The 21,120-nt window shown below is 33.7% G+C and overlaps 1 protein-coding gene across 1 annotated transcript in view; it reads right to left on the minus strand.

Moving 5' to 3' along the window:
• LOC145276883 (transmembrane emp24 domain-containing protein 1-like) overlaps positions 1-21,120 on the minus strand; it is an 89,342-nt gene that overhangs the window by 14,016 nt on the left and 54,206 nt on the right. Inside the window, exons 2-3 of the mRNA XM_080128307.1 lie at positions 15,679-15,776; positions 1,637-1,823 (exon numbers count right to left, since the gene is read on the minus strand). Of these exons, the coding sequence (XP_079984433.1) occupies positions 1,637-1,823; positions 15,679-15,776 (285 nt within the window). The remainder of the gene's footprint in view (positions 1-1,636; positions 1,824-15,678; positions 15,777-21,120) is intronic.

Here is a 21,120-nt window from a genome sequence, read left to right on the forward strand (position 1 = left end):
TTTGTTTTTGTTAAAAAGTTCTTACTTATCACTCTTGCGGAGTGAACTGGTCATCAAGGCACCAATTAATACTATGTTGTATTATGGTGTGGCTCCCAGGTTGGGAAATCGTAATAGTGCGTAGGACTCCCTGGCTGCGGTACATAGCAGTTTTAGTTACGTCGATCGTCCGTAGGTTCACTTGTTTACTAAGCGGTTGTGATGACAACGAGTTAAGATTAGTGAGTTATCTCACCTTAGACTGGCACTTTTTCCTTATCTTGCCTCTCGTCAATTGTCAAAAATGTCATAACAACGTTGAACCTGAAAACAAAGCGGTTGACGACTTAGAACGATCAGCTGTAACTTAAAAACATGCATTAAAAGACGTAAGTCACAATTGTGTTTGTTTTTGTATAAAATTATATTTTACAATATAGTTACAATTTAAAACAGATCGTCTTTTTTCTTTTGGTGGTTCTGAAGTTCACAGTTAGCAGTTTTTCTCACAGTGCTCTGAGGAGGGAAAAATGACGCTTCGACAATACGGTCTTCAGCAACACATGCTGTTCCGTGTTTCTCCTTTCTCTGCTCTCTCTCTGCTCTGCTGATTCACCGTTTTTATTGGCATTTTGTCCCTTTGTTTTTTCTATCCACGCGTTCTGTCAATCGGTTGATACATGTGTTCTTAAGTCACGTTTTGACCTCAAAAAATCATTCGATTTTGTCTTCACACAGCGACACGTGAATTACCCACTCATGCCAATATCTGTAATTCCAGAGCTTACGAGGAATGTCACGTTTATTTGTTTTGTAAACAAAAAAATCGTCGTCCGATTTCTCTGTTTATGACGTAAGCCCTTCCTCTTTTCAACAGGTAGACAATCGATTATTCGATGCCCACTCTTTTAAATCTTTTATTAAAGTTTTTTCTTTTCAGTTATGTATGATGGTTCCAGCCATTCATTACATAACATCTACAATGAACACAATACAATATACAACATAAAACATACAATATAACACATACAATATACAAGTCGACTTGTGTTCAGCAAAGTTACGGTTTTAAAAAGAAAATTGTTCTGGGTTCCTGTTTTCAGTAATAGATATTGTTGCACGAGCAGTATTATTTTCTCACTCCACTGGCGAGCAAAAATTTATCCAACAACAAAAAGAATCTTTATTTTAAAAGTGCTTAAAAAAAATTCACAGGTGAAAGAAAGGAAAAAAAAGGTACAATATCTTGTCGGATAATTTTATTATATAAATATATTTGTTCTTTTCTGAATAAAATTTTTTTTTTAAATTTAAAAATATAACATTTAACTTTGAAGTTCAGTAGCATTAAATACTGTACAGTATTTCTAATGTTTGTATGGAAGGTTTTTAAAAACTACAAATAAGAAAGAATATTATTAACAAAACTGCAAAGTTAAAAAAATGCAGAATAGTTTAATACACATATTAATCAAACTATTCTGCAGTTACCATGTATGTGTTGTATGCTTATAGCAATTGAAATACCCATCACATTGGAATTAAGGTATCAACTGGATGGGAATGAGAATTTCTTAAAAATTATGAAAAATAAGATTTAAAAATTTTTCAGTTTTCTTCTACCATTCAAAATCAAACTTCAGAAAATAAGACTTACTTTAAAATCTTCAAGTCTAATTTCCATCAACTCTGCTGCATCATCTTTACTCGTTACCCAATTACTATTATCAATTTCATCCTCTTCATTTTCAGTGATGATATCAAAGTAGACAACCTTTCGAAAGAAACGGCTGAACGTGTTGTCAAAGCAGATTTTGTAAGTTCCTGATATTTTAATGTCAACTCTGAAAAAGAAATTTTTTTTTTAAAAACAAAAACATCTACAGTAAAAGGGGGGAAAAAAATGGATAAAAAAAAAACTTTTCATATGAAAGGAAGTAAATTCTTACATTAAAAACTATGCTGTGAAGAGGAGATTTATCCAGAACAATTTGCACCTGATCTGCACCTGATCTTAGGATGGAGGGATAGAAGATGACACGGAAGCCATACTGATTAATTTGGATCAGTCAAAAGCTTTTGATAGGGTTGACCATCACTTCCTGGCATCTATTTTAGAGACTGATGGTTTGAAACAGGACTTTCGCAAATGGATCTCCGTTCTGTACCGCACGGCAACATCCGTGGTGCAAGTGAACAGAAAGCATTTGAAACCCTTTGTTATCTCCCGGTTGGTCTGTCAGGGATGTCAACTGTCCCCCCCCCCCTGCTCTACATCCTTGCGTTGGAAGTCTTCTTTTTTTTTTTTTTTTAAATAGGCATCACCACTTATCAAGGTTAACTAGCCACTTGAGGATAAGGGTTAAAGAGTGTACAGTAGAAATTGGATAATATAGTAATCGTTAGTAATGGAAATTCGGTAAATTTGTTAAGTGGAATGGCTTATCAGAAACTTGTTTACGTTAGACTTGAAGACAACCATATTGTAGTCAGCCGGAAAGCAGGAAAACAGAAGACAATTCCACAGCTTTGTTCATGGAATCTACGTTCAGGTTTAGGCACAGATAACGAGTGGGGGGAATTATTGATAGTGTTTTTAGCTAGACGAGTGTTTCTTGTGAAAGTTTGGCGAGGGGGGACCATAGACTGAAGCTCAGTTGAACACTTTCTATGAAAATAACGATACACTAGAGACAAACTCACAACATCTCTTCTGTTAGATAGAGGTTGCAGGGAAGAGAAAAGGATATCTCCTACCAGGCTATGAAGTCTATTTTGAACTCTATCAAGGCAGGACAAGTCTTTTCTAGCAGCTCCTGCCCAGATGTGGCAACAGTATTCCATCCTTGGACGTACCTGGCTCTTATATAGATAGAGAATTGCATCAGCAGTGAGATATCTACTGAATCGATAGAAGGATCCCACCATTTTTCCAGTGGCCTTGGCAACAGATTTGATGTACCTGTTCCATTTAAGATCAGGAGTAAAGGTCAAGCCCAGAAGCTTGTCAAAACTTGAGGCCTCCTGAAAACGAGAACCATTCATTTCAACTGATGTCAGATGGGGATCAGAATGTTGATGATATAAAGAGAGAAGCTTGGTTTTAGATGCATTAAAAGTAACCAGCCACTTTCCCAATTGTACCACGTGCTCAAGATCAGAGGAAAGAGAATCGGAGAGAACTTGGTCATACTTCACAAACTGAGGAGCAGAGAAGCAAGTTTGGTCTTGCGCGGAATAGCTCTGCCTGGTGGAATGCTGGTCAGAGACTCTGCGCTCATCGATGACGTTGCTGTCTTTATGTCGTGCTTCAAAGACATCAAAAAGGTGACAGAGGCGCTCACTTGCTAGAAAACGCTTACAGGGGCCAAAATCAATTGCAGCAAATTGGTTGGTCTGTGGTTAGGTGTATGGAGAGTTATCACCACCCTTCTGGCCCCTTTCAGCTAGATGGATTGCCCAGTTCAGATCCTTGTGTTTGATTCAGACCTGGTTTCCAGCTGGAAAAGAATTGGTCGGAAGTACAGTCAAAGGTCGCCTCATGGCAGCGAAGGAAACTTTCTTTAAAGGTTAGAGCAGAGATGTGTGCCACATATCTTTCCTCTCATCCTCTACTGGCTGGCCATACTTCCCTGTCTGCAAAACACCTAAAGGCCTTCTGGAGCCGTCTGTCCAAGCCAAGGGAAAGCATTGGGTTCACTAACAGGTCTGTATCCAACGACCTTGTAAAGGAGATCTGGGAATGTCCGGCCTTCCTGAGTTTGAACATTGACAGAAAAGTTTGCATCGGACTCTGCGGTCAAGGCCACCTTTCCCGACCTCATCTTCAACCACACGGTTGAGGCGCATTGAAGGCTGCTGGGTGACATGCAGTTCCTAAGGGAATGCCGAGCCACGCTCAAGAGGCTACCTAGGTCCAGCATCCTTTCACAGGCTTAAAGAAAACAGCTGTATAAGAAATTAGTCGGGGGAGAGCAGTCAACGACCCGCTTGTCGAGCATGTCAAGTTGTCGGAGGAGGAGATCTGCTCCTGGTGGAGCTGGGCGCCAGGCTTGGGAGTAGTAAACAACTTCAAATTCTTCCTGACCTAGTAACTGGCCTGAAATGGGTTGTCATAAAATGCAGTGCCAAACGAATGAGTTCGCTGAGTTCCCCTGCTGCAGAACCTTAGCAGAAGAAACATTGGAGCACGGTTTCTTCGATTGCAGTGAACTCCTCCAGTACTGGACATATTTCAATGAGGTGACAGCTTGCATCAATCCCAAGCATGCTCACCTGCTGATCGTGTTCCTGGTTGTGCACAATGGCCAGGCCGCCATGGAACAAGAAACAAATGGTGTTTCTTGCGATCCTTGGGATAGCCAGAATGATGGTGTGGATGTCGAGACTGAATGAAAAGTGTGGAATCTTGGACAGATCAGGATCTGGTTATGTTTTTAAAACACCAATTGAAGGTCAAGATCAAGAGTGATTACATCCTGCAGTTTATGACAGAAGATGGATTAAAGCAGCGTGCTTGTGCGTACAAAGAGGAGCCAAGTTAGAGAGCCATTCCGTGTTACAGTTCAGAAGGGTTTTCAGCGATAACATTTATTTAAAATCGCCATTATAATACTTTACTCTTTTCTTTTTGGCTTGTTTAGTAGTGTAGTATGTAGTACATAAAAAAACCCATTTTTTTTATAATAGTCTTATTTCTAGCGTCACGTGCATTACATTTAGATGGGAAGGATATTTTTAAAATTGTTAAACAATGTATAAACTCTGTGAATTGTGCCTTTATTTTTCTATAAAAATGTGTTTTTCTAAATTTTTATGGAGTCTTCTAATTATTACAATAATCTTTTAATAAATTTTTATTCATTGAAACCCTGAGAATTAAGGCATTTGTTATCACGTGTGTTACACCTTAGCGTCAGGTGCGTTACCCATGCGAAATCTCATTAATTTCCACAGTTCCGTGAAATGGGAGAATACTCAAATTTGGCAAACAATCAGAATAAAGTATTTTCTTAATCTTAGTTTTTGTCCTAAGTGAATTGGTCATTTGGTTTGGACCACACTGTCCTTTAAAGTTCAGGCTTTATAGCATAAACAATTTTCATTGAAAAGATTTCAAACATGCACAGGTTAGTGTAAAAACCTTTATTTTTTCATGTATGCATCATAAAAATATATCAAATATTTTTTTTTTTTTGAAAATTGTTTGAACGAATACATATAAGAATTTTGGAGTAGAAATTTTTCGGACAGCATTCATTTCTCAAGCAGCAGCAGCAAGCACCAATAATCCACATTTCTATCTTGATTTATTTCTGTAATAGAAAACCTCAACTTTATGATGTTCTAACATTTGAATGAAAAGTCACATGTTTTGTTCAAATTTCATGGTTTATATATATATATATATAGTAAATTAAAAAAAATATATATATATATATATATATATATATATATATATATATTCAGTAATGTCTCATTTTAGCACAGATTTTTTTTTTTTAATGTTCAATTAGAACAAAAAATTTGAATAGGAAGTTTATTTCCTAGTGAAGTTTTATCAATTATAGATACTGATATAGAAGTATCAGTAATCAAGTATTCCAGAAAAGGAAAATGGTACTGGCCAGATAAAGCTGATGTAATTGCATACCGGCCTGAAAATGTGATTGGAAAACTGACTCCACCAGTTCCAGTAGGGATGGTAGATATTGGAAGAAATCAGGATGTGCTTTATTATTTTAAACCTGAAATTTCTCAATAAATAAATCTATTTTATAGCATTGTATGAATGTTATTTATTATGTTTGAATCCATTGATTATTGTAGATTTTGAAGTGATATTTTGGCATGTAACACACGTGGTGTCACGTGTGTTACACAAATTCAAAGTGTTCTTTCAAGAAGAAGAAAATATCTAAATTTTTTTTTTTGCTATTATTTTGTTTGCTTATACTATACTTATACTATACTTATACTATACTTATACTAGAAAGGATTTTTTCCTCAGGGGTTTTATTGAAGAATGAGAAAAAAAAAAGTTGATTAAGCGTTTTATGAAAATTTAATGTAAAAATGATGAGCAGAAACTCAGGGCCTCAATTATTTTGAAATCTATATATGTCTCAATCATAAAAAATTATAATTAAACATAATTCTATGTTATTTATTAGTAAAAATGAATGTCTGAAAAATAGGTAATTCTTTCATTTTCTGACTTCAATAAATAGCTAATGTTTATAACCTCAGCACAGAAAAGATCAGAATTGAAAAGTTTTAAATTTTTTTGTAGCTTAAGGTGTTGTTTTTCAGAAAAAAACATAACAATGCTAGAAAAATTTAAAATTCTCTGATTTTGGACCACTTTCCATGGAATGAGCCTAGAGTATGTGTTCCCTACCTGGGCATGGCGCGTGCAGCTCCTAATCTTGCCAAACCCCAGCCCCAGTAAGGTAAACCTTGTTTCCCTTAGCCAGCCGAATGAATGGTCTCCTTCCTTTCCCAATAGAGAACTCCAAGATACCCCCCCCCATTCGTTTTTACTTTTTTGTCCCCCCTCCCCCCCGGTTCTTTCCCCAAACTCTCCCATCTTTTATTTTGTTCCAAACTTAGTTTTTCAAGCCCCTTATTTGTTTTCGGCCTTCATCAAGCTGGAAAATATTGGGCGGTCTCCCATCTAGCAAGGGTTGGGAAAACAACCTTTTCCTTTTTTTATTGTTTTTCCCCACCTTCCACAAATGAAATCATTTTTTACTTTTGTTAAATTTGTGTAAATAAAAAAATAAAAAAACAGTGAAATTGTCTCTGTGTGTACATTTCCCTACTAAATTACTCTGCCAATTTTCAGTCTACAACTCGAGATTTGACATAAGTATTGAGATTTAAGAAAATCTTTTTAACCGGTTTCCAGCTAGATATTTGACTGTCAAGGAGTTAAAACAATTTGACCTTTGAAAACTCTACCAAACTCCTCCACTAATTTTGGGTCTAAACACTTGAAATTTTAGATGTAGGTTCCTTGGACTAGCAATACCACACCATTTTTTTCTTTAGAGCGAATAAACTCAAATCAAGCATTATTAAAAAGAGCATAAAAACAAAGAAATAATATCTTTAGTTTTTTAAAATTGGCCCATTAGAACTGGAGTTATAACCATTCAAAGTATTTAAAAAAAAAAGAAAAATGCATGGTTCACTGGACATTTTGCCTTAAGTCAATCCTATTCAAATGCATATGAGCTTGTGACTGAAAATGGTAGGAAATTTGTACAATTAACAGACTAACCCATCTTTAAAAAGCTGTATCTTCAAATCGTTTTAAGATATTATGATGAAATTTTGAACATATCACAATACCGTGAAGGTTCAGTTGGCGTTATTTATGACCATCTCACACCGTAACTTACAGACTAATTAGCATACTAGTTAGCATATTCCAGTTTCATTTTAACAACTCTAAGTAGAAACATCATAAAAACAGCTAAGAAAAATGGTAAGGCTTTATCATCATAGAAATATTATTCTGATGGACATTATCATTTGCCATTATAACATCATGAAAATCCAAGGTGCCGACTAGGAAATCTAAGATGGCCACCATGACATGATTCTAAGAAATTATTAACAAACTATGGTTTGTAACATATCAAATTAAAGGAAATTTTGTACAGATTACATTTATAATTTTTTCAAGGACATTAAATCATCATGCGAAATATTATTCTGATGAACATTATCATTTGTCATCATTATGCAGTGAAAAAGCGAAAATGGTAACCAAGAAATCCAAGATGGCTACCACAACATGATTCAAAGAAATTAAAATGTGGCTTGTAGCATATCAAATTAAAGGAAATTTTGTACAGATTACAATTATAATGTTTTCAAGTATATTAAACTAATTAGAATAGTTAAATTTCATTTTAACGGCTTCAAGTAACTGTGACAATTATCAGGTGAGTTTCTACCACTATTTTGTATAATTTTTATTTTTAAGTCATTGTCAAGACTTCAAAAGACACCGCAACCATTTTTTCTTGTTCTCATGTAACGCCTGACACTACTTATTTTTTTTAACAGAATTTACAACACCAAAATTTACAGAGATAGGTAGCAGAGTAACATTTATTTGTTATATATTTGTTTTTTGACCACTTTTTCATACCTCTGTGGATTGTAAAAAAAACCAAAAAAAAACAAAACAATAAAAGTTATTCTTTTACTGAACTGGATAAGTGATTTGTGTGTTTTAACTCATTTAAAAGCATGGTCATTGTCGGTTATTCTTTTTCAAAGAGTTTATTTTTTTTAAATATTCTTTTCCTGTCCATAATTAAAAAATTATTTTTTCTAAATAATAACAAAAATAAAATGAATACTTTATGTTCATAAGTTAGTTGACAAATGTTTTGTTTACAGATGTTTTTGTGCATGTCTCGGCACACAAAAATTCTCATGTTCATATGTGGTTATCACTACTTTTATCGATTCGTGCATAAAAAGTTTTTATCCAATTCTTTTCAAATTTTAGGACCAAAGAAATTAATATATTCGCTATTAAACAGCATTTGAACACAGTTTTTATCTTTATTTATCTTTGTATTACAAAGCATTAACTTTGAGATGTTGTATTTAAGACTTGAAAAACAAACAAAAAACAATGTTCGCTGTCAGTTATTCTTTTTCAAAAAAATATTCTTTTCCTGTCCATAATTAAAACTTATGTTTTCTAAATAACAAAAATAAAATGAATACTTTATGTTCATTAGTTAGTTGAACACTTGTTTACAGATTTTTTTGTATGCGTCTCAGCACACAAAAATTCATGTTTACATGCGGTTGCCACTACTTTTATTGATTAGTGCATAATAAGTATACTTCTAATTCTTTTAAAATTTTAGGACAAAAGAAATTAATATATTCTCTATTAAATAACGTTTGAACAGAGTTTCTATCTTTACTTCAACTTTGAGATGTTCTATTGCGACTCAAAAACCAAGAAGAAGAACAACAACAACAACAAAATAATGCTCATTGTCGGTCATTCTTTTTCAAAGAATTAATTTTTTTAAACATTCTTTTCCTTTTTTTTTAACATAGGCATCACCACTTATCAAGACCAAAAGGCCACTCAAGGATAAGGGTTTAAAGAGTGTATAGTAGAAATTGGACAATATAGTAATCGTTAGTAATGGAAATTCGGTTAACTTATATGATACGGCTCATCAAAAACTTGTTTACGTTAGACTTGAAAATAACCATATTGTAGTCAGCTGGAAAGCAGGAAAATGGAAGACAATTCCTTTGCTCATAGAATCTACGTTTAGGTTTAGGCACAGATAAAGAGTGGGGGAAATTATTGATAGTGTTTTCTGCTAGACGGGACCTCCTTTCCATAATTAAAAACTTTTCTTAAGTTTACTAAATAACAAAAATAAAAGTTTACTAAATAACAAAAATAAAAACACATGAATACTTTATGTTCTTAAGTCTGTTGATGAATGTTTTGTTTGTACGAGATTTTTTTCTGCAGGTAATAACGTGTTTGTCACCATTTTTATCAACACATGCATAAAAATTCTATCCAATTCTTTTCAAATTTTAGGACAAAAGAAATGAATATATTCTCTATTAAATAACGTTTGAATACAATTTCTGTCTTCAATTACCTTTGTAAAAGAAAGCTTCAACTTTGAGATATTCTAATTTTTTACTCTAAAAACGTACACGTTGTGTTCAAATTGCGTAGCAAAGATAATTCTTTTTAGCCAAAACAACTAGAAACGTTGTCGACGAGTACAATACTTCCGCTATGAGTATTCATGTGAACACACCCTGACCACTTATTTGTAAAAAGTCATCTACTGCCAGCAGAATGCTCTGCTGGCATGTTTCGTTGTTAATAGTCGGATTTAAATAGTGATTTCTTCAAATATATAAATCACAACAAAAATATTCAAATACCATTTTAAAGTAAATTTTATTGTGAATCCAGTTATATAAGTTTTATTTTGATGGACTAAGGAAAAATGCGCTTATTGCTGATTCAAAAACTATGAGTATCAAATTAACTAGCAGTGTGCGCCTTGTCCAATGCTGAACTTTATGACATCTGGTATTGCTACTTGGACATGGATCAAGCTTTTTAACTTGATTAAACAATAAATATTAAGGAGTCAAAATTGGGGGTCAAAGTTTAAAAAAATTTGACCACTCAGCCAATTTTTGGTTTAAACATTTGAAATTTTACATGAAGTGTGTTCAGACATAGGCCAACCTTTTTAATTGGTTTTGAAAATTTGGCTGCCAAGGAGTCAAAGTACAAAAGATTTGACCTTTGCCAATTTTGAGTAAAGATTGGAAATTTTACATAAAGGGTATTTAGACATGCAGCAAGCTTTTTAATCAGATTTTAGGCGAAAATTTGGCTGTCAAGAGATCAAAGTTGAAAGAGTTGACCTTTGCAGCCTCTACCAAACTCCTCCACCAAGTTTGAGTCTAAACACTTGAAATTTTAGATGTAGGTTATCTTGACATGAGTCAAACTTTTTAATATATATATATATATATATATATATATGCACATAAAGTTATGAACAGTACATAGGGCCCAAGCACTGCTAATATTTAATAAAAAAAATCCAATCGATTTGGGAACAGTACATAGGGCAGCCCATGGAGTGATTGTTATGAGTGAGAACTTTAGCTAGGGATACCCTTTAAACAAGTAAAAAGGTACAGTGAGAAGGATGACCACAGACTCCCCTCCCCATTTTTTTGAATTGGCCTAATTGTTTACTTTTGTATTTTACGGAGATAAATGATAAAAACGTTAAATTAATTTTCTTATAATTCATTTATTATCATGTTTCAAATGTATGGTAAGAAATAAAAAGAAAATGCAAAAGAAAATTGACAAAAATAGGAAGGGGGGGGATTTTTGAAGTGATTATCACATTTTAAAGTCCCCTTCAATATGTGACAGCCATTAATATCTGACACCTATAGGACACGTTTTTTGAAAGAAATCAAGAGTCTACATTTCTGTAAGGATGTCTATAAGAATACATTGAATAGGATAATTGGCAGAAGAAAGACAAACACGTAGATCTTGTTCTAACAAACAATTTCATACGATACTATAACAGGAGAGAACGGAAATTAAAAGGTTTTACTTTGGATGAAATTTAATATCTTTATGTAGATCAAAAGTAATGATTTGAGTAGTATTTTGCTATTTAGATTTTATTATTTTGTTTTATGACATGGATAAATCTTATTCAGGTTATTTAATGCCAAATCAAGTTGGATTCTTAAAAAAACATTCTTTAAAACTTTTATAGCATATCTTTTTTAGTTCATTTAATGTTAAGTTTGTTTTAGATCTTTATATACATCAACTGCTTTTGAAAAGTTCATTTACTATCTATTTTTTTTTTTACAGTTTCTTCATTGTACCAGAAAGCGCATCGAAGCACAGAAATTAGGAACCCGGGATTTTTGGAAAATCTACAACAGCGTAGTTAATAATGGACAGTCAATTATTCCCCCACTAACAAACAATCATGAGGTTGCTTGCACGGCAACTGACAAGGCTAATCTGCTTGCCAGTCGGTTTGCCTCAAACTCCACACTGAACTCGGTACACCACTCACTCCCTGATTTTCCTCTGTGAACAGACGCCACACTTGACGATTTGAAAATCACCCCTTCTCAGGTACATGCTATTATAAAAAACCTAGACACCTCAAAAGCATGTGGACCAGATCTCATCCCGGCTGTGCTATTAAAAAAATGCTCTGCCGAGGTTGCTCCAGTTCTGTCCAAACTTTACAATAAATGCCTTAACGAATCTTGTTTTCCCGACTGCTGGAAAACCGCCTCTGTGGTACCAGTCTTCAAGAATTCTGGTGAAAGAACTGACCCACTAAATTATCGCCCCATTAGCCTCCTCCCGCTTTTCGCCAAAATATTTGAGTCCTTAGTTAATCAAGGCCTAGTCGAGCACCTAACAGCTGCTAAACTCCTGACTGACAAACAATATGGATTCAGGCAAGCCCGTTCAACAGCAGATATCTTAACTGTAGTTTCTGAACGTATATACCGTTCATTGGATAAAACAGGGGAGGGTAGAGCGGTGGCCCTTGATATATCTAAGGCTTTTGACAGGGTATGGCACGATGGTCTTCTAAGGAAAATTAGATCATATGGAATCACTGGAAGAATTCATAACGTAATTAAATCCTTCTTAAGTAATAGAAAAATCAAAGTTGTCCTCGACGGACGTACATCCAAACAATATGACATAAATGCGGGAGTGCCTCAGGGGTCTATCCTTGGACCTCTATTGTTCCTGATATTCATAAACGACCTCCCTGATAATTTTGTTTCGGAGATGGGTATATTTGCCGATGACACCACTCTCTATAACAGATATGAGGGGAAAACAAATGAACACATATCCAAGAAAATGGCAGAAACACTAGAGGATGACCTCCAATCCGTAGTGGAATGGGGACAAAAATGGTTGGTCTCATTCAATGCTGCTAAGACTAAGCTTGTTTCCTTCAATAACTACAAGAAACCTTCTCTACCACCAATAGCAATGGCCAAGAACACATTGCCTGAAAGTACTTCTTTTAAACTCCTCGGCCTAACGTTTACAGGGAATATGAACTGGAATAGATACATTGAGAGCATTGCCAAGGCTGCTGCAAGGAAGGTTGGCTCCCTCTACCGTGCTAGAAAACTACTTACGCCTGCCAGTATCCTATACCTCTATAAGGCAACCATTCGCCCATGTATGGAGTACTGTTGTCACATCTGGGCTGGTGCATCTGCTGCTTGTCTCTCGCTCCTGGACAGGGTTCAAAAAAGAGTCGCCAACCTGATAGGTCCTGAACTGTCATCTAGGCTTCAACCTCTGTCCCATCGACAAGATGTTGCATCCCTCTGCCTGTTCTACAAATACTTTAATGGTGAATGCTCTGACGAACTGCAAACACTTGTACCTCCCCGACGTAACTACCCCCGACAAACCCGGCAAGCTACTAAGTCTCATCCCTTTACAGTGGAGATCCCTAGGTGCAAGAAAGCCTTTTACTCCAATAGTTTCTTCCCCAGAACTGCGGGTCTTTGGAACTCCCTTCCGGGATTCTGCTTTCCCAACTGCAATGATATGCAGAAGTTCAAGTGTAATGTTAACAAACATCTTTCTACTCTTCTCCCTTCATAATGACCCCGCTAATTAATTCCCTAATAGTAGCCCCCTGCTTCAAAGTGGCACTGTGCCTTGTTTGGGGTGAAAATTGAATAAAAAAAAAAAAAAAAAAAAAAAAATTGTACCTACTCAATAGAACATTTCTCTTATAGGAGCCAGATCAATGTATTCAGTAAAAATGTGTTTGTGCACATAGTCTGACATGGCATATTAATCGCTGAGAATGCATAGATCACAAGGATTACAGTCTTCTGCATTTAAATTTTTTTGTGAGCTTTTTTTCATTCTCCTATTGTAGCATTTTTCTTCAGATCGTCTCTGATTCCCATCATTATGAGTTTGTAACATTGTTGTCTTTCCTGTTGGATGCACTTGCTAATCCTTATTTTTTGTCATTTTTAAATCTGTATACGCAATCTTGAAATTGGTTTCCAAATGCAGAACCTGCCACTATCAACCTAGTTGTTTTCAACGGAATACAGAACAGTAGTATCTCTTGACAAATTTCTATACTAATTTGGTTATTAATGGATTGTTAAATTTTTTGCTTTGCAGTACAGACAAAGAATTTGAAAAAAGAAAAAAAATGAATTTTCTATTTTTGAACGTAAAATTGAAATTGAGCACCACATCTACTGCACATGGAAGTGTCATATGGAAGATGCCTCTTATCTATATTGCAGTATTGCAGCATATACCATATTTGAAGACGTGAATATGTCTTGGATATTTGCATTTGAATATCATTGATTCCTTGTCGAAAATTAGAAACTCAGTTCTTGGTTTGTTGAGTTTTCTTAAGATTAGTATGATTTTTGGTATTATAGTAATATGTATTTTTGTCAGGCCTAATCCTGATTCTTTGTTGATCATTTCCATTCAAAGACTCATTTTTTCAAAATAAATCTCCGTATTTCAATGGAATGTAGGATTTGATGAACAGAATTTCAACTTTATTATGTAATACTGCAGAGCTAATTTCTAACTTTTGATATTTGTGGGCGCTTCGTCAACTTCTATATACAGATTCAACTGGCGATGTTCTGAAGGTTTCAAGAATTAACTTTGGACCTCCATGATAGATCAGATCTAGTATGATCTTTCTGGCTAATTCGGTCAATTTTGTGTTAGGTTCACTCAGATTTTCATTTTTTTGTTTTTGACTTTTCATAAACTTTACCTGCAAGTTTGTTACCTTTTAGATAACCGTTTTTTTTTGTGGACTCAGTTGCATTATTCATTTCAGTTACCTTAGACAGCGGTGGTGCACCTTAGGTGGGGGGGCAACCAGTTGAGTAGAAGACACAATGATCTTTTCTATTTTATCTTTTGCTTCCCAACCTTTGCTCTTGGCTCCTAATTGTTGTTAGAAATCTCCTGGTCCAAAATGCAGTAATCTTATAATTGGTTTTTATATTTGAAATTCCCATCATTATTTGTCAGAATGGAAACCACTCGTGCATTTGGTTATGGATTCAAATACTCTTTCTGGTTCAAAGCTTTTGTACACATTTTGCAGTAAATATCTCTTTTTTCTATCTTTCTCTTTCATAAATTTTTGCATAAAACTAGGTAGTCACCGTTAGTTTGCATTTATGATTCTCTTTACATCATAAAGTGGTTGGGGACTTTTTTCCTCCACACTTACCATAGCCATTTCTTCTACTAAATTTACTGTCATAGTGCCTATATTTCTGCCATTTATAGCATTAAAGGGAATTAGAGACATATTGTTCAACCTTTTCCATCATGTATTCAACCTTCACTTTAGATGGAATGCTTGACATATCAAATATCATCATGTATGCATGTGTATTACTTGATTTTCTCTTTATAGAAATTCTTTCTGACTCACTGTAATTGTAACTCTTATTTCCTCAAGAAACCAAGAATTCTGCTTGTGTATTCTAATTATTCCTTTCTGCGAAAATATTGGCGTGGAGATGCTGTGATTTTTTCATTGTTAAAAATGGAAATTTTTCACAGAAAATCCAAATGTCTTTTTTCTCAACATACCAGATTTTAAACAGTTTTTGCTGAAATTACTCTCAACAACAATACGAGATAATATAGTAAGCTTAGGTTTTTCTAAAGCTTCCAAGACAATAAATCTATTTTGGCCATTTTCTTCTTCCATTTGGAGCTCGTATCTCTATGAATTCTTTTTGTCGTTAGGAGCCATAAATTTTGTTTTTAGTCTTCATCGTTCCTGCTCTCTACTCACCATGGAGTTTATAACAGGAGTACACAGAATATCAATTTTCAGGAAATGATACATGTGTCTAGAGGGAGTTCAGGATTTACGGTAACCGCACAAATAGCATATTTTTTCCTTTAGTAAATAAAATTTGTGAAAGACAAAGGAAAAACAAATGTCTAAAAGGCATTTTTGACAACATTCATGATGCATTTATAAATTGACGTGTTAAAGTAATTGAAACTTTTACAAAACAAAATGAAAACAAATGATAAAAACTTACTTATGTGCAGAGTCAGATTTCTTGTCTTCTGCTACGAGAATAGAACCACTTGGATCTTGGATGTAAAAGCTAACATCCATATCACCACCATCTATCACCTATGGTTAAAAGGAGAAACAAGTCAAATCAGTAAAGTTTTTAAAATGAAATTATAAACACTAATAGTAAACCATGTTCAATATTTACTCAACACATAAGCACCTCTTCTATTAATAAAGTCAAGTTAATCTATTTTGCGTTTTTTCATCGATAGCATTACATCTGCGAAATCAATATTTGATGCCGACTTTTTATTTTTATTTTTTCCACTATGTTCTTTGCAACAACAAAATGCATTTCACATAAGTTTCTTTTAAAGAAAATACTTATTCCTGCTAAGAAGACGGTGGAAAGATTTTTCAGTATTTACCTAAACAGCCAACATTGATGGGAAATAAAATTTAGACATTCCCTAATTTAATCTATCAAATAATTATTCGTTTATTCAACTAGTTATTTCTTAATATTACTTCCATATAATGATAATCTCATTTATATGACGCACTATGTCTGTCTCCATATTTTCAAACTATCTCTTCTGAAACTAAAAGTCGCAGAGCGGCACTAGGGGCTTCAAATGATTGGATTTTTATGGACCATTTTTTTATGGGTTTTTAGCCAATTAAAATAGTTTTTAAGGAGTCAAAAACTGAAAAATCATTATTCATTTTATACATCCATCTTAGTTTATTTTTAATCAGTTCATATAGCATTACAAGTTCATTTTTTCTTTTTAGATTATTATTATTTTATCAACTTGCGTGAAAAGAGCTATGTAAAAGATGCTTAAAACCGTTTGAATTATGCAAATACTATCAATAGTTCAAAAGTTATGAGAATTTTAAATGCCAAAATTTAGGCTTTTCCATGGACATTTTTCTTTAGAAAAAGTGAGCTAAATTACGGACCTCAACATTTCAAGAAATTTGGTAATTTCGCCACCATTTATTTATTTTTCAAGCTATTCTCATGAAACTGGGCAGTCTTATGTAAAATTGTGTGCTCTTTCTGATTATGCAGTCAAATCTGATGTATCTCTTTACCATAAGCCATGAATTATAAATTCAGATGTACAAATTAAAATTTTTTTTGAACTGGCACATAGTACCATACAGTGGGTGTCTATTTTTGAACAAAACTAAGTATTATAGTGGTATTTAAATATAGCTTTATTGAGAGCAGGCATTTCCTGGCTCCTCACCAAAGGAGAGCTTAATCTGGGGTGTAGCCATTGAATGCCGAAAGAGCATTCATGGCCAATATTTACTACTCTCCTCAAAGAAAAAAAAAAATTGAGTAGATATGAATTAATCTCAGAAATAAATCAAAGAAAATTTTTCATATAGATTTTGGATTTCTGTAAAAGATGGAAATTCCTATAGTCGACCAGAATTTATGCATTTTGGAAACAGTCCAATTTTCAATTTTGTAAAACCTCTCTATCTGACCCAAAATATACCCCTATTTTCTGAGATGCAACCATAAATCGTACTCTACATGAATCTTTGATGTAACTTTCACAGTACCAGGATACCAGGAATCCTGATAAGCAACAACTATATATTCACCAGCTGATGGTAATTTTTGTCATTTCTATTCTGTTGTTTTACTGAAAAATTCAATTATGTAAACAAAAAAATAAAGCAGTAATTTTTTACCTTAACATTTAAAATGATTACTTCAATAGGTTTTACGGTATGCTGAAAACGAATATCGCATTTAAATTTTTGCAAATAAGTAGTTTTCCAGATATTAAGCAATGTCATTTCTTATGTTATCACTGGTGGCCATCTTGGTATGCTCAAGCATGTAAACGCAACCCCGAGAAACTATGGACAAACGCGCATAAGAAGATAGCCATCAGCAATAACATAAGAAATGACATTGTTTAATATCCGGAAAACTACTTATTTGTGGAAAATTTAAATGCGATATTCGTTTTCAGCATACCCAAAAACCTTTATAGGCAATCATTTTAAGGAAAAATGTTAAGGTGGAAACAAAATGCATCCCAATGAAATTTTTTATCAAACCGCCTAATTATTATTATTTAGATATTCTCAGTTAAAAAAAACCAAAAAAAAAACCCGGGTTTAACAGATTCGAAAAAATGGTCTTGACAAGGAGTTAAAAATAAATTCAAGTTTCACAACATCTTTTTTATTTAATTGTTATGTGAAAGTACAGAATAGTTAACAAAAAACGTTTTTATGAGAAAATTATAAATATTTAAAATCTTAAAAAGTGCAACAAAATGCCAATTACATTTTTATTAGTGCATAAGGCACATCTGATTGAGTATAAATAAAATAAGTTTGTTTTTTTTAATTTTAGTATCTTCCTTTTTAAAGTTTAATATTAATAGTTTTCAGTAAAATAATTTTCCAGGTAAACATTTTGTTGAATATTTTTCTGTTGAGGCAGAAATCTTTTTTCAAGAAAATACCCAACTTTTTAAAATTATATTTATCAAAAACACTAACAACAACAAAAATAATAAAATGACATTAATTAATAAAACATGCTCAGAATAACATGAAAAGTATCATCACATAATGTAATATTTGTTTTATTATCCAATAATACGAGAGTTTTTTTTCTTTTTTTTTATTTCGTAATAAAACAACATGTGTTAAAAAATAAAGTAATTTTTTTTAATAAATATATATTTTTTCTTTCATGTTGTGATTCCGTTCCATTCAGTTGCCTTACATAATCAACCGTATCCACTGCCAAACACTGATCTTGGACATTACTTTAAAAAATATACAAATTTATTTTCTTTTGGAGGGGAGGCTATTTTGAAAACTATATCTACTTCAGTATTTTCTTTAAATTTCTAGTTTTGAACGATTATCGAGATTCCCGAGACATGATACTCTCATGTTAAACATTGTTTTTGTTCTAAAGTAACACTTGACACTACTGTTTTTAAAACTAAATAAACGTTCTAAAATAATTTGAAACATTAAAAACGTACAAAGCTAGGTAGAAAATGAACACTTAGAAAATCGATTTTATATATTTTAAAACAACAATAAACAAGTAAATATATTAAAAAATATATATAAATTATGGGGGTGTAGTTTCTTTTAAAAACAATACCCCCTTCAAGAACCGTCCTAAAATGTGTTTCCAATTGATATGTATTCAATAATGGAAAGTTTTCCTACCTATCAAAAATGAACAAGTTTTCCTAAATTTTATGCTGCATCCAATTTATAATTAATTCTCAGTATAATTTTCGTTAAGTTTAACTATTTAAATTTAATATGGCTAGTAAGTAAAATTTCGTTTTATTTATAGGTAAATTTATTCTATTTTAATTCTACCTATTGTTCATTTCAAAATGTAAACAAACTTCTGGTTAAATTAATCGATACCGATGTTGAACGTAAAGAGTCTCTTTTTAAGGATTATATTGTTTGACTCGTATTTTCAAGTTAAATGTTACTATTAATAGTTACTCAGTGTATTTTGACACAAAGGTTAGTATAAATAGTTACAGTGTAAAAACTGTAATATCCAAATCTGTAAAGTATATATATTTTTTTAAATCGATATCAAAATATATTAAGAAAATATCTCAAATAAATCAGAATAACATGAGCATTATTATTATCACTATTCCAAAGGAATTCATGAAATATTTGGTGAAGAAATTTAAAATTTGTTTTTTTATGCTATATAATGTTTTCATTCCTTATTCTCGCTCAACCCCCCCCTCTCTCTCTCTCTCCATATATCTTTCTTTCTCTCTGTAAAAATCAATGTGCAATCGATAAGAAAATATAAACAGTCAGTCAGAGGCTGTTAGAAATAAAGAGTAGTAGTAACAGTAATAGTAGTAGCAGACAGTTATTAAATGTTATGCTTTTTTTTGTTTTTTTTACATAGGCATCACCACTTACCAAGGCCGATAGGCCACTCAAGGATAAGGGTTAAAGAGTGTACAGCAGTCAAAAGGAAAATATAGTAATCGATAGTAATGGAAGTTCGGTAAATATGTTAACTTAAGTAGAACGGCTCATCAGAAACTTGTTCACGTTGGACTTGAAGACAACCATATTATAGACAGCTGGAAAGCAGAAAAACGGAAGACAATTCCACAGGCGTGCAGTTCTAAGAAAGAAGCTTTGATCATGGAATCTATGTTTAGGTTTAGGCACAGATAAAGAGTGGGGGGGAATTATTGATAGTGTTTTCTGCTAGATGAGTGTTTCTTGTGAAAGTTTGGTGAGGGGGGACCATAGATTGAAGTTCAGTCAAACACTTTCCATGAAAATAACGATAAAGCAGAGACAAACTCGCAACATCTCTTCTGTGAGATAGAGGTTGCAGCGAAGAGAAAAGGACATCTCCCACCAGGCCACAAAGTCTATTTTGAACTCTATCAAGGCAAGACAAGTCTTTTCTAGCAGCTCCTGCCCATATGTGGCAACAGTATTCCATCCTTGGACGTATCTGGCTCTTATATAGAGAATTGCATCAGCAGTGAGATATCTACTGGATCGATAGAAGGATCTGACCATTTTTCCAGCGGCCTTGGCAACAGATTTGATGTACGTATTATATTTAAGATCAGGAGTAAAAGTCAAGCCGAGAAGCCTGTCAAAACTTGAGGCCTCCCCAAGACGAGAGCCATTTATTTTAATTGATGCCAGATGGGGATCAGAACGTTGATGATGTAAAGATAAAAACTTGGTTTTAGATGCATTAAAAGTAACCAGCCACTCCTTTCCCCATTGTACAACGTGATCAAGATCAGAGTAGAGAGAATCGGAGAGAACTTGGTCGTTTACTGTCTTAGATGTACTACCATAGATGGTAGTGTCGTCAGCAAAAATGTCTACAAATGATGTAAGGATGTAATTTGGAAGATCATTAATGTAGATCAGGAAAAGAGTTGGGCCCCAGAGGGACTCCAGCATTAATACTGCAGGCTTCTGATTTTTGCCCATCAACTACTACTCTTATGAACCTATCAAAGAGAAATGATTTAATAATTGAGAAGACATGTCCAGCTATACCATAGCTGGAGATCTTGTGAAGTAAACCTTTATGCCATACCCTATCAAAGGCCTTTGATATGTCAAGAGCAATTGACCTAGAAAGGTTGCCTCTATCGAGAGATTTGCTTATTCTATGAGATATAACTGTAAGCACATCTGCTGTAGATCTAGCAGAACGGAAACCATATTGTGTGTCACTAAGAAGGTTATTTTTGCTGAGATGGTTGATTACTTCTGTATTTAACACAGATTTCAGCAACTTACTCATGATGCACAGGAGACTTATTGGCCTGTACTGAGAGGGGGATGAACGATCGCCTGAATTCTTAAATACAAGGCATACTGATGAGATTTTCCAAGGTGATGGGAAGCAATTCTCCTTAAGACAACG

Source organism: Euprymna scolopes, chromosome 5 (genome assembly GCF_053919585.1).
Source record: "Euprymna scolopes isolate OS-2025 chromosome 5, ASM5391958v1, whole genome shotgun sequence".
In the NCBI taxonomy this organism is placed as follows: domain Eukaryota; kingdom Metazoa; phylum Mollusca; class Cephalopoda; order Sepiida; family Sepiolidae; genus Euprymna; species Euprymna scolopes.